Below are 17,301 nucleotides of genomic sequence, written 5' to 3'. Positions count from 1 at the left end.
GAACTCCTATGTATGGTTCTTGGTATAGTCAACGTTGAAGGATACACTGTTCCAAAATATTGTGCATCTAATCTTTGTTTCCATAAGAAACCTGATCTGCAAACAAAAGAAATAACCATCCTGTCGGTAAAATGGTAGACAGTGATGAGGAAAGAGAGGCAGTTAGATTAGCAACTGAACTCGCAGAAGCTGATACTGCACTACAAAATGCAGACCCGGAGATAATACTCATCCCGGTCATCAAAAGGAAATCTATAACCTTAAAACTTATAGAAAACGGACTGACACCTAGAGGTGGCACAGTCATATTCGTAATTGAGGCACACGAATATCGGCAGACAGAGGTATACTATTCATGGATAGATTTTCCAGCAGCAAATGCTGTAACAAAGTACTTCCACTATTACAAAATAGAGGAACCTCCTGAAACGTACACTCCTTTCGAGGAGGTGGAAGTACCACTCAAATTTCAAGAGCACCTGCTCTTATTTGATGGCGCCCTAAAACATAATAATCACATCACCAGGCTCGGTCTTTTAGGTAGACCAGGAGCAACGTGGCCGGTCCTAGCCGGATACACACCACATCCAGACATCGATGGGATGTCTGCAGCAAACCTTTTAACACAGCTAAAACAACTAATAAAAATACACAGACAATTAGTCCAGTATGTGATGCGGACTTCAACAATTCAGCCAGCGATTAAAATTCCACAGCTGACCCCTCACCAGGGGAACACAAATAAAATTACACCACAGAACATACAATCCTGCCTAGGTAAAGTACCGGCTAAATGGGAACAAATACCATTCTGGTTGGCACAGAAAATCACCCAAATAGAGGCGGTGTTTCCTGACACCACCCCATTAGAAAAACACAGGATTCTGACTATCTGTCTTCCAATGGGAATCGCACCACACATAGAGGACTGTGACACTTGGGGTACAGTCTTCGCTTCCATCTACACAAAAACGCACGGTGTTCCATCCATTTCGGTAATACCAGATGTGCTAAAACAAATTCAAGACGAATACGGTCCAGAACCCGCTTTAACTCTTGGTATGAAATTACTAAAAGACTTCAAGCAGGTCTCGGCTATATTATTAGCCAACATAAAAGGTGAAGCAGCAAACGTGGCGATCCGCCAGAGGTTAAAGGAGACAGATATAGCAGACCAACCAGCTGAAATTGCCAGAATCATAGAAAAATCCTATGAGGAACTAGGTAGAGATAGTTTAGGTGGAATACCAGTAAAACCACAACTGATTGAAAGTCCTGAAAAAATATTTTTTAATAATAACTCAACATCACAGAAAAAGAGCTGGGATGGAAACAAACAATCCAATCCTAAAGAAAAGAAATTCCAGTCCAGAGGAAGGTCTCCTAGGCGAAGAGAAAAATCTCCGAACCAAAGACACAGGTCACCGCAGAGTGACCCCTCTGGGAAAAGATATAACCTTAGAAATAGGGATAATATAAAAAAGCCTGATAGATATCAAGACATTGATACACGTCCCTCTCAATCTTTTCAGACTTCCTCGCAGAAATCGGAAAGAAGAGGACGATCAGAACAAAGAGAAGAGCACGCCAAGTCCAAAGACAAGGAACCTGCTCAGCTAAAAAAGAAATTACAATTTCCAAAAAAGAAGGTAGCCAGTATCAAGGTAGTTAACAATGCCGAGAATACTGAGGACACAACTGAAAAACGGAGAATGGGCTCAGACAATGCTAGACAGCGCAGCAGAAGTGAGCATAGCTCGCAAAGTCCTTATGAATCATCTGGAGACAGTGGACACGAATGAATATCTTCAAGTGGAAACTGCAGACACCAGAGTTAGCAAACCTCACAAAATATACGAAATAACATTACGTATAGAGGGAGATAAGACTAGAAAAATAAGGGGACTATTTTGGGATAATCTCTCCAAGGGCTATGACATCCTTCTAGCTGAAAAAGACTGGCCACCAGAGTTTGTCAGGGAGTGCCCTCATGGCGAAGAAATAATTATGCCTGCCTTCTCAAATCACATCCCAATTCATAAAAAATACACACTTGCCAGAAAATGGGCAGTAGCTCAAGCTCCTGCTTTATATAAAAATCACGTAGGATGGGATGAGGACTCTCCTCCTCACAAAATCCAGTTAAAATCACAACCTACTGCACAAAGGCAGTACCCAATTAAGCAAGAAGCTAAAAAACAGGTAAAAGAAATCCTAGATCAGCTAGAATACCAGGGGGTGATTGAAACTTGCACCTCACAAATGAACAACCCTTTGTTTCCGGTCTCCAAACCAGACAATTCATATCGTCTAGTTTTGGATTACCGACACCTTAACTCATGTTGCAAAACTTTTGCAGTGCAAAATTCGCATAGTGCTGCACTAATGAATAACATAGTGCGCAAAAAATACAAAACAACATTAGACATTTCTAATGGATTCTTTTGTCAAAACATAGCACCAGAGAGCAGATATTTGTCTGAGTTCTCAATAAATGGCACTCAAAAACAATTCTGTCGGTTAGCCCAGGGGTACAAAAACAGCCCGGGGGTATTCTCAGCGAGAGTAACAGAATTACTACAAATATATGACGACGAAGCATTATCGTATGTCGACGACATATACTTAACAGATGATGACTTGGAGACTCACTTGAAGAGAGTGAACACCATAATACTTGGGTTCGCAGCAGAGGGTTACAAATTCAACTTTAAAAAATCCAGAATTGCCCATCTGACAGTCCTGTTCTTAGGATATGAATTATCAAGTGAAGGTAAAAGCCTGGCTGACAATTTTCTAGAAAAATGTGCCGTCCTCCAAGCACCTAGAACACTAAAAAACCTACAGTCAATTCTAGGCTTCCTAAATTTCGGAAGAACATATATTGCAAATTACGCAGAAAGGGTCAAACCCCTTTATGATCTGATAAAACCCGATTTTAAAAGATCCAATTGGACTCAAATACACACAGAAATTCTGAGATCCTTACAAACAGACATGCTAGTTAAAACAAAATTAGAAACACGTGATAACACACGCAATCTTGTGATTCGAGTCATCCCAGGGAGATGCGGATTCACATACCTGACCTCTAATGAGGGAGAAAAGGTACCGATTGCATTCAAATCACACTTGTACACTAAGGCTGAAATGAAATTCAGCCCAACGGAAAAAATTCTAACTGCAACACAGACAGCTATAGCAAAAGAACGAGCCCTGGCACAAGGTAAACGAATAATAATCGTGACACCGATACCAGCCTTAGAGGCTGTAACAAAAGCAAGCATTCCGAATGCTAAAACGCTCCATCCGAGATGGATACAATGGGCTAATTCTCTTGCTGCAACAGACGTGGCGTACGAATTTGATCCTTACTTAAAAACACAAGAATTTCTCCAATATGAATTTGAATGTCCTCCGCCGACCGAAATTCTGCCTCTAGAACACTACGGCTGTATAATATATACAGACGGATCAGCACAACCCGCAGTGGGGGGTAAGCAAGCTTACAGTGCTGCGTGCGCGATCGTTAAAGGTCGCTGGCACGAAGGAAAATTTAAACCATCAATCACTAAAACACAATCTTTAGGAGATTGTACAGCTCAGCGAGCTGAACTACTGGCGTTTAAGATGGCGCTTGAAAATACCGATCGAGAATTCCCCACACTCATAGTGTGCGATTCGTATTATTGCGTTCAGTCTTGCAATGAATACTTGCAGATCTGGCTTCAGAATGGTTTCAAGGATGCGAAAGGTGGCACAATCAAGCATAAAATGCTCTGGGAACAAGTAGTTCTTTTACAAAAAGAACTACCAAAGACTCACGTGATACATACGCTGAGTCATCAACGTGATGGCGTTCACGTTGCAGGGAATTCATTGGCTGATGAGGCCGCGAAGGCAGCTGTGCAAACGGCTTCCGTAGCTGCCATCACCCGGTCAAAAACAAAAATAGACAGCGAAATATTACAAGCTGTCAGCGCTACAGAAAAGGATTCGATAGAAACACTCCCGAAAGGCTTTCCTGTAAAATACTCATACATAACTGATACAAACAATGTTCCTTTTGCTCGAATCCCTGGAGTGGGGGATAGGGCAATTCCAAACATGGAACATAGGTTAGGACTTATAATAGCGGCACACGAAGGGCTTGCTTCTATACATGCTGGCGTCTCAGCCACAGTATCATTATTAAAACAGAGATACTGGTGGCCACAAATGAGAAGACAAACAAGGAATTATGTTTTAGAATGTGAAATATGTCAAAAAATAAAAGTATCAACGGTGAGACGTCCAACACAGACGCCCCTTCTAATCTCGGATAAACCATTAGCCTGTGTTTACCTAGACCACTGTGGTCCCTTACAAAGGGATGGTAACTATAAATATATCTTGGTTGCAGTGGACTCATGTACGAGATTCATATGGATGTGGCCCCAGCGAACGGCTGACGCCAGAACTGTTATAAAAGATTTGCGAGTCTTTATCGGCACATACGCAATTGGCATGCTGCATTCAGACCACGGTCCTGCTTTTAGCTCTCGGGCGTATAAGGAGGCCATGGTCAGCATGGGCGTGGCATTGCGGTACTCTTGTCCATTTCACCCTGAGGGGAACGGAATTGTTGAAAGAAAAAACCGTGACATAAAGCAATCTATAACGGCAAAGGTATTAGGTTCGGGAGCTGGGTGGGTCAAACATTTAATAAGTGTCCAACGTAGTCTAAATAACTTGCCAAGAAATTCTCTGAAGGGATTCAGTCCGTACGAATTATTATTTGGAACTAGGATGTTGATCTCTGACCTTGATAGTCAGACTTCAGTGGTGAAAGAAAAAAGCTTTGATATCAAAGACCGTTTGGCTATTTTGCAGGACTTAAACAAAACAAGAAAAGACCTGAGAAACATAAAGTTGAAACAACAGCCAACAACCACTGAAGAACCACCACCTGTCCCAGCAAGACCTGTCTGGATTCCAAAAGTCGGGGATCTAGTCAGAGAAAAGATCGCGGTAAAGAAGGAATTTGGGCCTTCTTACAGAAAAGCAGTTCCTGTCTTGTCTGTCAACGGGACAAGATCAGTTGTACTACCGCCACTTGCTGGTAAAAAGGAGAACCGAGTTGTATCCATCGACCTGGTAAAACCACAATCATGTGGCTGATAACAAATAGTAGGCCAAGTGGACTCCCAATAAGTAGCAGAACACCAAGGTTTGCTACCAGTACAGAGGTTCTAACAAATAGGTTAATCACTTTCGAAACACCTACAAAAGAACAACAAGGACTATGCAACAATGCAATGGAACTTAGACCTCTGAAAACCCAAATAAAAACATTTAGCAGAGACACACCAATCTATAATGAAGTACCAAGTGCAAATGCAAGAAACAGTGATCCTGAACCAATTGGAACAATTGACAGAACTGCATCCGGCTACTTCATAAACTTCGATGATTCCTCCGAAGGCTTCAGTGAATCAAAGACACAGCCATCATCAAAAACCTTTAAAGATAAAGCTAAAGAACTTTTGAAACAACTGAAAGAAACATATCTGGTTTCTCCATGGCTCGAATTTTGGGTGGGTTTTGGTGCATTTATCCTCATACTTTGGCTCATCATGATACTAACTTTGGGACGCTTCATTGAGGGAAAATATGCTAAAATGGACACAGCAAGTCAGAAAATCAACTTGATCCTCAAACCACACACATCTTCACACGTCGAGAAAAGAGAACTTTCTTCAGCCAACTTCACAGCCAATCCTATACCGGGTGGGGTAGCATGGGACAACACAGACTATGAAATTTATGGTCCGGTCGAAATCCTGAAATATCCACACCAAATTAAGATCTCATTGAGTGACTTTGTAAAACCAAGCTCATTTGCTGATGATTGGGACTTTGAAAGCATTAATAATATGATGTCTGACTTAGTAATGTCTGCTAAATTTACCAAACATGATTATTTGCAGGGTTCTACAAATTATGATAGTATGTACTGTTATAACCATTATGGTAACCATTTTCTACATAGATCTGCACAACCTAGAAATGTTTTAAATTATAATCAATGGGAACATTGTGCAACACCTCCAAAAGGGAGTTCAAGAACCGTTTACGACAAATATTCATACTTTTCAGGTTTTAACATAAGTAATGCTGAAACATTTTATTTCAAATTGTCAAATAAGACAGGGACAAAGACCATGATAACAAACACAAAATTGATATATTCGGACTCATTCTTTGAACAAATGAATACTTTTGGTTTTGATTATTGGGACAAAAATGTTGAATTGAAAAGTGTTTGGGGCACAAAAGAATGGCAAGTACAGGGTATAGAATCTTTGTTTAGAGCCTGCATGATCCCAGAACAAATTATATTTTTAAATGACACTGTTCAACAAACTACCTGTCTTGGCCTAGCCAAAATTAAAGACTTAAATAAACCGTCTATTCCAAAACCAACAATGTACAGCAATACCTCTACAGATGAGGAGATAGACGTAAACTATGTATTAAACCAAAACAGAACACATCCTGATTGGAAACAGTGGTTGATCTGGCCCACAGATACTAATAACTGTCAAGACAGATTCCTGAACAAAACACAGGGGTTCAAAATGACCAGGCCAGACCCTAGATATCCTCAAAGACATCACCCAGGGATAATAACCACCTACAGTGTGGGCAAATTATGCCTTCAATGGCTACAAACTTCCACACTGGCAGAAATTAAGCAACACCTAACTTTACTTACTGATGGTGCTGACTTGCGTGATTTCACTATGGGACCACGCAAACAGCGTCACAAGCGATTCATAGCAGCCTCTGTATATGCAGCATACAATGAGGCCTGGAAGGTTACTCAAATTGAAACAGCAGAGAGAATACGGGAAATTGACCGTATTAATTTGGAAAAATCACTTTCTGTAGTGGACAATGGGTTAATGACTCGGTCCTCCAGAATTTTTTCTTTTGACAGCATTGTGTCTTCAGCAATCGACATATTATCGCAAGACTTACTGTTATTACAACACGGTCAGTCCCAATTGCGTTATATTGTACAGCTTGGCTGGATGTTACAAAATCTGCGTTCAGGCTATGTGCCTTGGCGTTTAATCAACACAACGTCACTATTCTATATCTTTAACCTTACTGATAGACAAATCAGTATGGCCCAAAAGGGAGCTGATTATACAATCCTGAGCATTGAGAAACTTGAGAGATTACCAGTGACAATGTCAGAACGACCTGTCAGTGAATGGATAATACATGGAATAATAAATATTCCAATTTCAACCTTCAGGTTTCAATACTGCCAAAAATATATACAGGCTGGCATGTACGAGAAATTGGGAAAAGGGTACATTAAAACAACATGGAACCTGCCCTATTCACATGCATGTGTCAGTAATAAAGGACAGAAAGTGTTTCTTAGTGGCAATAATTGTGCAATGTCACTAAGCGGTACACTTCTGTGTAACGGAATTAGTTTGCACGGAGCCTGTGAAGGGAACTCAAATAACCTTTCATGTCACCAGCAAGGCGCACCTGCAACAGAGATAGAACCATTCTTTCAAAGACTCTATAATGGGAGTTACATTCTAATTGTAGATCGCAGATGTTGTAGTCTTATGCCCGGGACTCCTTATCTCGTAACTACGACTGCGAAGGTCAAGTGCTGTGGACACTCATTGTTCCCCAACTCCTTTCCAGACAGGGAGGCAAGGGCATGGCCCAACTTGAAAATTACTTCTATTCGAATAGATACTTTAAGCAGAATGAAAACAGTGCTTCTTCAGACGCCTACTAGGCTCACGTCATCAAAAGAAACGTATGATCTCCAAGTCGCAAGGACGACTGCAGAGATACATTCATTGTTATCAACTAATTCCCCCATACATTTCGCAGAAATCCTGAATGAAATCTTAAATATTTCTGATACCAGTGGGGTCTCACAAGTATTTAAGACAGTATTTTCGATGGCATTAACACCATTCAAAGCCATACTGGGTATTTTTCCAGACTTCGTCCATTCGATTTTTGGCGGACTTCCCCTGATTCTAGGACTGATTGCAGGAATCCTATTCCTAGTCCTTATTTTTCGTTATGGCAAACCATGTCACAGACAAAACACCTGCGACAAGGGAAGAAACAATCCTAGCCATTGGATACCGGGACCGGATATCAAGAATCCTGGGACTATCCCGGCTTAGAGACCTGAACATGACTTGGTTTCTATCATTTCGACCTATGTGGCAACGATGTGTTTTACCTGTATTAAGGTGCCTGCTATGCGGAGAAGAATGCGTGTTAGACACCTGTCTGACGCTACAATCGGATGAGCCAATGGATGCAGAAACATTGTTGAGCCCAATCAAGGTTCATGCTTTGTGCTGCCCTCAACGGCTACCAATCCTGATGACGGCATTCGTGGAAGCTTCACCACTACGATTAAGGGGTAGTGAAGTTCAAGATGAAAGCAGCATCGATCAGGTACGACCTTCTGTCAGCAATTCAAATCAGAATGTCAATGGAGACAATCATGCGCATGAATGCATGGTTACACCTATTTCCGAGTTAGTGGAACTCTCCCAGGAAGCTGTTGACAACTTTTTCGAAAGCCTAAATGATATGATGTTCTCACCAGAACAGAAATAGAGACTTTTGAACAAACTCGTACACGGCGTTCCCTGAATTTGGCCTTCAACTTTAATACTAAAAGCACATGAACACTTTTCCCTCCAGTTCACGGACAGCATTTTTTCAGCAGCCCCAAAATATTTTTGCATATTTTTCGGGACACTATCTTCTGCTTAAAGTAAGAACTATTCTTGGAGAACTAAGATTTCTAAACTTAGATAGCTTATACACTTACAGCTTCTAGACATTAGCTACCCGCTGGTATGTTCATTGTATTATATTCTGTGATGAAGTGGTCTCGAACCTTTTTTCTGTATCAAGAGCCATTTCATGTGTAGATCTCATATACCAAATAGCATTAATGTATACAAATGCGTTATTACTTTAGCATTATTCTACAGCTTGAGTGCATACTATACATATAACTGCATTTCTTCCGTATATTTGAAAATTTCAAAATGCATTTATGTATTTTGGGGTGGTAAGGTATACACAATACTTTATAAATATATTGTACTATGTTTTACTATGCATAGATTAGTAAATATGTCCATAGTTAGCGTGGAGTGGGTGTGATGTATTCCTATAGGTTCTGAATCGATTCCCCTATTCCTGACCCTATTCTGGTTAACAAACCAACAAGTTAACTAGCAGTCGGCCCATGAGGCAGCAAACCCCCATGATGCAGATACCGTTATCTGACGAAGCCACACTACGGCACAGGAACGTGTTATCTGATTAGGTCATAACGCTTGCGATCTAATTAGACAAGCGATATTCCTCCAGCCCCTGATAAGGCATACGGAGTTCTCATAACAAATCAAACCTATGACAACCTGGGAAAAACCCTGCGGCCATTGTTTTGATTTCACCGAGAACTTCAGCAAAAGAATGTGCTAACGACCTGGTCGTATGACATCCTTATTGACGTATCTATGTCCATCCTTACGTCAATCTCGGCACCTTAAAGGTATAAATATTACCGATATTGCCCTATGCAAACACACGCGGTGGTGACGAGACGGAGCAGCCATACTTGCCAAAGCCCAGAGCAGAGCAGACCCCGCTGGCGCAGCCCCGCCTTCCTGACGCGCTGAGAACGAGACGCGCTGCTTTCTCCTGCCGAGAAATCCAGCACCGGCGTTTCCGGGTAGCCCTCGCAGGCAGCCTGGAATATCGAGAGCAGAGAAGAGAGATAGCATCCCTCATTCATCCTAACTTCCAGGTACAGAACTGAATAACCCCTCACAGAGAATTCTTTAGTCAGTCACTTGGCAAAAACAAACTTAACTTAAACTGTAACTTTCTATTCCCGCCCACGTATTAGACTTAGGTCAGGTACACGGGGTAGGCTTATTTAGAAACACCAGTTGAGTACGTTTAGTCAAATGTATATGTGTATGTAATATATTTTATTCATTTTAAACCTTCATATGGCTTAGAAACCATATCAATGTTTTTACAGTATTATTTTATACTTCTGCTTCTAATGTATGCACTTTACTTAACCATAAGTATTGCAATAATATCGATCCATTTCTCTTGTACGAGAAAAGAGACTGATCAATAAATAACACCTTTTTATTGAACACGCCCGTCTCTTCCTTTTCTCTACATTCTGATGAGACTAAGAATGCACGTACTGACTGAGTAAAATAAATTGCCTTTTGTTCACACGACTCTCGAGATACACTCTTGATTAGGGGAGAGCAAAGTTGTCATGTTCTATGGTTGTCAGAAACTAAATCCCTTCTTGTCTACTCAGGGAAGTTAATTCCTTCCTGAACATTCGAGAAAGTTTCTAGTGAACTCTGAGCTAGCTGGCAAACCCAAAACTTTAAGTCTAATATCGACAGTAGTAGACCTAGTTAACGTCTGTCTAGGCCTATACTATTGAAGGTATTATTCCAATGCGCAGAGCCTATTGGGATAATAGGAACTACACTACAGCCTTTTAACTGTAAACTTGATGATTTCCGAATCTGATTCCTAGATAAACTTTTAAAACTTCCCAGTTGTCTGTGATCATTTAAATGCAATATAGAAATAAGTTGGGTTTTGTATTTTGCCTGCCTTTCTTTTACAGCTAGCTCCCTGATCCATTGTGGATAATAGGTACCCGTAACAGTGGATTGGTAAGTCGGGTACAATAGAAATAAGTAAGAAGGAACCAGGGTTGCTGGTAGTAGAGTTGTTAGGTCACCCGATTAATGTAGATGATAAATTGGAAAATTATGGGCCTGGTACGTGAATGGTGAAAATTGTTGGCCGGGTGACCTGCGATCTCGATCAGTATCGCTGGGCGCAATCGTTCCTGCGTCAGGGAGAGCAAGAGGGGGGGGAGTGGTCAGAAAGATACCTCACCAGGTATGTCACCTTAAAAGTCAGAGTTGCGAGGCCTGGAGTCGAGCGATTGTAGTCTAGTCTGTGGGGCTCGCAGTCCAGCCATGTCTCCTGCAGAAAGGGGATAGCGATATGGTGTCCTCTTTGAAAAAAGACACTAACCACCAATACCACCACCACTGGTGGTATTGGTGGTGGTGGTATTGGTGGTGGTGATATTATTGGTGGTGGTGGTATTAATGGTGGTGGTATTAGTGGTGGTAGTATTGATGGTGGTGGTATTGGTGGTGGTGGTATTGGGTCCCCAGAGCACATTACCTTTGTGCACGTCCACACTGCTGCTTTAATGGGGGGACCATGTTTGGTCACTTAATGTCAGCTGCAGATCCCGAATAGTGTCATGTATGTGCATGTCGGCATTGTGTTGAGGGGGAGACCAGGTAATCGTTCACCCTCTCTAAAGGTTGTCACATGCAGTTTTTTGAGTCCCCAGATAGATCATGCAATCTATGTGTTCTCCCCTGTACTGCCGGTGTATTCAACTGTGTAGCTTTGGACCGTGTCATGTATGTGCAAATAACTTGCAAGATTGAGGCCACGTGTCTCTCGGACCTCTTTCAAGTGCTTGCTGACCTTTTTCTCCTGTTCCCCCCCTGCTACCTGCCATGGGCGGCAATCCGAGGGATAGCCCCGGGCGCCAGAAGCTCCAGCTACGCCACTGAGGACGACGGGAGCTTGCCCGCCTTCCACAACATCATTGGAGTCAGGCTAATCATTTTTTAATGGAGACTGCACTTTTCCCAAGTTCTCCATGTACAGCATGTGTAGGACAGCTTCATGAGGGAAAGTGAGCATGCTTTCAATTCTTTGCTTTATATTAGATGCCATCTTTGCGAGTGCAAACTCATGATTTTCAGTAGTCAAAAATGCAATGTCTACAAGGGCTAGGACAATGATAATACACATTTTGAAAATGTAGTCTACAATATTGTGTGAGTTATGGCAACAATACAGAACTCTGTGTTATCTTTGCTTAAGGATATGGGAGTTTTCATTTACTTTCATTTAATTTTTTAACATTAACAATATTGAACGAGGACGCAGACAAGTACAATGGAGATACAAGATTCCATAAGAACACAATGTACATGTGTTGCTACTTGTTACCTTTGGATGCCGCAGTAGAACTTTTGCTGCTTCTTCAAAGTATTCAAGGCGAAAATCTTTCATTGTTGGTGGCAGGTCCTCAAAGTTAAAATACGGCAGCGCAAGGGATGCAAAGCCCCTACTAGCAAGCAGACTAGATCGGTACTCCCGCAAACCTCCTTCATCGCCAAACATATCAATCACGCCAGGAAAGGGTCCATCACCTGCAAAGCCAGACCATGTAAAGTTAGATAATGTGTTAGCAGAAGGTGTGTTCCTATCGAAAAAGTAGAAATTAGATTTCAGTGAGCAGAAGTTGAGGGTGAAGGAAAAAGTCTTGGGAACATGGCTTGATGCTAAGACACAACACGTTCTATTTTGTAGAGCGAACACCCATGTTAAAACCTTCTCTTCATGTACTCAAGAGTCTATGGAAGACACATCATATGAAACTAAAGAAGTAGTATGTTAAAAATCATAATACATTCGAACAAAAGCGGTCATTGAAAAAAGTCATTTCCATCTAAGAAAAAAAGCTGAATAATCCCAGCACGGTTGAGTTTGAAATTAAAGTCATGTCTTGAGTAGAAGGATGACGCTGCATGGTCGCATCCATAATAATTGTCTACAGAGAGTTGTACAATATTGTTATGAAACCATTTCTTTATACTGAATGTATGTCATATTTGCATGAAGACCGTGCCAAACAGGCCATGCAGAGCAGAGAGTGCAGTGCTATATGCATCATTGTACCATCTAGACACCCATTGGTTTGTTGTTTGGGAGCTTTATTCTGGCAAGACAGGAGGGGACAGGCAACGAAGGAGTATGGGGCAAGCAACAATGGGGGGGGATGAACGGACTGGACAAGCATAAATGCAGAAAGAGAGTGGGGGAAGGGCAAGCAACAATGCAGGAGGCAATAGGGTGGAAGGGGGTGCAAGAAAAAAGAAAAGAAAGTACCTTCAAATGCAGTGAGCAGTGAAAGGACACTGGGCTAGAGAAGAAGAAGTACTTGGACCATGCTCCACAGTAGTGACAAAGAGACGAAGAGGAAGTGAAGATGGCACTTTAAGACCAAACAGAAGGAAGGTAAAGAGAGAGACGATGAAGAAAACCAATGGTAAGCAATGAACAGGCTGTAAGATGTCTAAGTAAACAAAATGTCTCGCAAGCGACATCACATGCTTTATCTCAGGCGAGACATAAATTATAGGGTGTGGGGGAGTGGGAAGGGAGGGGGAAAACTGTCAAATAGGTGAAGGTGCCCCGCAGAATACTAAAGGGAATAAAACAACCAACACTGCCTACAAACATTTGTGTCCTACCGCAGGAGAAAGAGCCTTTCCATCGCAGTCTTGAACAAGCAGGACCTTTACCATGCAGATAAGCATTTGTACTTTTACCACAAAGTACTTTTCCACGCAGGTATTATTCTTTAACATATGTTTAATGTTATTTAACCTCTTAACCGCGCTGCGAATTCCGCCGCGGTGCGGTGGTTTGAACGAGTGGGCGGGGCCGCGTATGCCAACGGTCGTGTGCAGCACTACCGAGGCAGTGCTTGCGACGGCCGTTGGCCGACACGCGCAGCAAAGGGGTTAAAAAAAATTATTTTATGTTTTTTCGGATGGGTAGAGGTAAAGGGAGGTTAGGGTGACTTCGTGGTTATACCGAGTTGGTAGAGGTAAAGGGAGGTGAGGGTGACTTGACTGTTCAGGGGTGGATAGAAGTAAGGGGATGTAAAGATGACTTGAGGGTGTTGGGGTAGATAGAGGGAAAGGAAACTGAAGGAGAAAGGAGAGCTCAGAGGTGGGTAGAGGTAAAGAGAGGTGAGGGTGGCTTGTGGGCTCAGGGGTAGGTAGAGGAAAGGGAGATAAGAGTAACTTGAGGGCTCTGGGGTGGTTAGAGGTAAGGGAGGTGAGGGTGACTTGAGGGTTCAGTGCTGGTAAAGTTAAAGGGAGGTGAGGGTGACTTTAAGATTCAGGGGTTGGTAGGGGTAAAGGGAGGTGAGGGTGATTTGAGGGTCGAGTGGTGGGTAGAGTTGAAGGGAGGTGAGGGTGTCTTGAGGATTCATTGGTCAGTAGAGGTAAAAAAAAAAGGTCAGTGACTTGAGGGTTTAGGAGTGGGTAGAGGTAAAGGAAGGTGAGTGTGACGAGCGCTCGGATGGGTAGAGGTAAAGGAAAGTGAAGGTGACTTGAGGACTCGGGTCTGTAGAGGTAAAAGGAGCGGGTGACATGAGGGTTCAGGTGTGGGTAGAGTTAAAGGGAGGTGAGGGTGACTTGAGGATTCAGGGGTCGGTAGAGTTAAATTGAGGTGAGGGTGACTTGAGGGTTGGGTAGAGTTAAAGGTGGGTGAGGGTAACTTGAGGATTCCAGGGTGGGTAGAGGTAAAAGATGGCGAGGGTGACTTGAGCGTTGAAGGGTGGGTGGAGGTAAAGGAATGTGAAGGTGACTTGAGGACTCAGGGGTCAGTAGAGGTAAAAAGAGGTGAGGGCAGCATCGCCCGCTATAAACAAAGGGTGGAGGGTCGTGTGGGGTCGCGCAGGGTGTTAGAATTTTCTTTTCTTTTTTTTAAACTTACCATTTGCCGCAGGCCGCCTCCAGCATCACGTTCGCCGCCTCTCCTCTTCCTGGGTCCCAGCAGCCCCTAGGACTCAGACTCCCATCCAATCCCTGTGCTGCAAAGCAGCACAAGGATTGGTCTGCGCAGGCAGGAAAGACACCCTGCTCAGAACAAGGAACCTGTGGGGTTTCTCCAGCCCTGCTGCTCAATGCAGCTGGGCTGGAGAAAACCTAAGGGCATGTGTGTTTTGATCAGCCTGAGACAGCCGGCCAAAACACATATGAGCACTTAGGGAGTGGAGTGCACGTGGCACTCCTCCTCCCCCCTTCCATGCCTAGGCCCCATCCCTCCCAACACCACTGACTAAGAGCTAGCAAATGCAAAATAAAACTATGCAATTACATTGTTTTGACATTTTTTGGGTCTGAGCCAGGAGGTGAGGCGACACTTCTCCGCCATTGCGGAGGAGCCGCTACTGCTCCAGTGACACAAATTTTTATATAATAATCTTTGCTTTCTAGTACTAGTGTTTCATAAATTACTTCTCGGGGTTTTAAGCGCTGTAAATAACCGATGTCATTGATACTCAATTTAATGGTAATTAATTCACTCATCTAGGTAGGATGGAAGGCTGTGTGTTTCTTTCATCAAATCTAGGAATACCAGAGGCAAAGAAAATACCTGGATTGAATGGACTTGTCACACCACACACGCGACACATGAGATCCCCGAATGTAATCATTTCAGAGACACAAAATGCAATCACGTTTAACACGTTTCAGATCAAAGTTCTCCTCCTCCAGAGACACCTCCAAAAGTAATTCACGTCCTCTTTGTTATTTGAAGGAAGACCTCCCACTACTGAAAACTCTACTCTCCATGACCATGGTAGTGCTTTCCCTGTGTGTTCTTGTGGTTGGAATGCCTGCCTTTTTTATGCAGTATTTTCCATATACTTGTGTTTGGTACCCTTTTGTAACATGCACACACAACTTGGCCCTTGTAACACACGGTTTGCTACCTGCCTTAGATACTTGCACAAGGGCCTCCTTTGCCTATTTAACGCCTGTTCTTGTGCCAGAGTGTCTAGCTCATTTTGCAGTATTATACCTCTAACTATACCTTGTTTTCTCTTATATCCTGCACACTTGTCACTTTTTCCTCTTGTGCACTCTTTACAACCTCATGTATTTTTGGTTGCTCACAATTTTTACTACCTCATGTGTTTTATTTGCTCACAATTGTCACTTTTACCGTATGTAATGTAACGTCTACTTTTGTAATCGGTTCCTGTGTAATGTTCTCATCATGTTTCACTTGTGTTCCTATTGTTAAGCGCTCTGACGCCTTCGGGTAAAGTCCGCGCTATATAAAAATGCATAAATAAATAAATAAAAGACCGCGCTTCTGTTACCTGGAGGCAGAAACAGGCTTCCTCTCACAGCACCCTCCCTCAGTCTAATCCTCTGCACTCCTGGGGCTGCAAACCATCTCTCCGCCTTCACCTTTGCTATTACCTGCCCGGGGATCTGCTTGGGCGGGGAGTGGCCCTGGTGGGCTAGTAATTCCAGGACCATGGGGGTCTTCATCACATCTCTTTTTTCCAGCCTTTCGTACGGGTGCTCCAGCGCTGCTGGGGACAGGCTCCAGAGCAGTCCCATGGGTTCCACTCCTGTATAATGTCCTCCCGAGGAGGGGTCTCTGGCAAGGTCAATATTACCCTGCTCATCAGCCTGGTAGTGGGCACACGAGTCAAATAGGACCTCCTCCTCACTCTCTACCAGAGCCCTAAGGGTCACCTTCTGTTGGGGGCTAAGCCCCAGCACTTTGATCCCCAGAGGCTCATCTGCCAGGCATGGTTTGGGGCAATGCACAGCGATGCTCGCCACGGACCTCAGGGAGCCCAGGCCCAGGGTCCTGGAGCCGAGGTCCCAGGCTCTGGCAGCACCCACGCGCAGCATAGTTCAGCGAGACCCCCTTACTCGGTATCCCCTGTTGCGCAAACAACGGAAACACTACTTTGGACTTTTGCCCGTCCATTATAAACACAGAAAAGGGACTAACTGTCAACTCCATGTGAGCACAGGGCAATGGAAATGGAAGAAGTACATCAAAAACTCTCTGAAACGCCACGGGACAATCCCTGCGGTTACGGGTTTTTTATTGCATATTTATATAGCGCGAACTCGACCCGAAGGTATTGGAGCGCTTTACGTGACACCAGATATGTTACACGCGGACGCATTCATTCTTGGTAGGCTCGAGGAGGATTCTGAGCTTACGCCGAGGCTGGCACCTGGTTTTATTTATGCTTTTTAGGGCTCGCCTGCTGATGCGCTTCAGCGCATAGCTGGCGAAGCTCTATAGGGGCTTATCCAGTGTTTATCCACTGGCGATTCCACTGGCGATTCCTTCAAGTGCATGTGCTTTTTAGGTCATTGCGCTTGCGCAAGCCCTAAAAAGCGCGTGCACAATGCCACCAGCCGCCTGCCTGCCTGCCTCGCATTACCACATCAAAGGCAGCCCTCCGAGCGCATTTCTCACCCCCTAATTATTCACGGCCGGCCGGCAGGCACATCAAAGGCTGCTGCTGCCGTGACTCGC

General features: G+C 43.5%; 1 protein-coding gene across 2 annotated transcripts in view; it reads right to left on the bottom strand.

Annotated features, from left to right (window-relative positions):
* The window catches only part of LOC144781045 (acyl-coenzyme A thioesterase 5-like), a 101,467-nt gene extending 84,723 nt beyond the window's left edge, over nt 1–16,744 (bottom strand). Inside the window, exons 1-2 of one of the 2 annotated variants that reach the window (XM_078659665.1) lie at nt 16,112–16,744; nt 12,154–12,356 (exon numbers count right to left, since the gene is read on the bottom strand). In XM_078659665.1, the coding sequence (XP_078515791.1) occupies nt 12,154–12,356; nt 16,112–16,658 (750 nt within the window). In that variant the 5' untranslated portion in view covers nt 16,659–16,744. The remainder of the gene's footprint in view (nt 1–12,153; nt 12,357–16,111) is intronic. The other variant, XM_078659664.1, reaches the window with a different exon arrangement.
* Between the last annotated feature and the right edge of the window lie 557 nt (nt 16,745–17,301).

The sequence above is a fragment of the Lissotriton helveticus genome, chromosome 9, assembly GCF_964261635.1.
Source record: "Lissotriton helveticus chromosome 9, aLisHel1.1, whole genome shotgun sequence".
In the NCBI taxonomy this organism is placed as follows: Eukaryota; Metazoa; Chordata; class Amphibia; order Caudata; family Salamandridae; genus Lissotriton; species Lissotriton helveticus.
The sequence above is the reverse complement of the archived record's forward strand: the minus strand, read 5'-3'. Positions and strand labels throughout refer to the sequence as shown.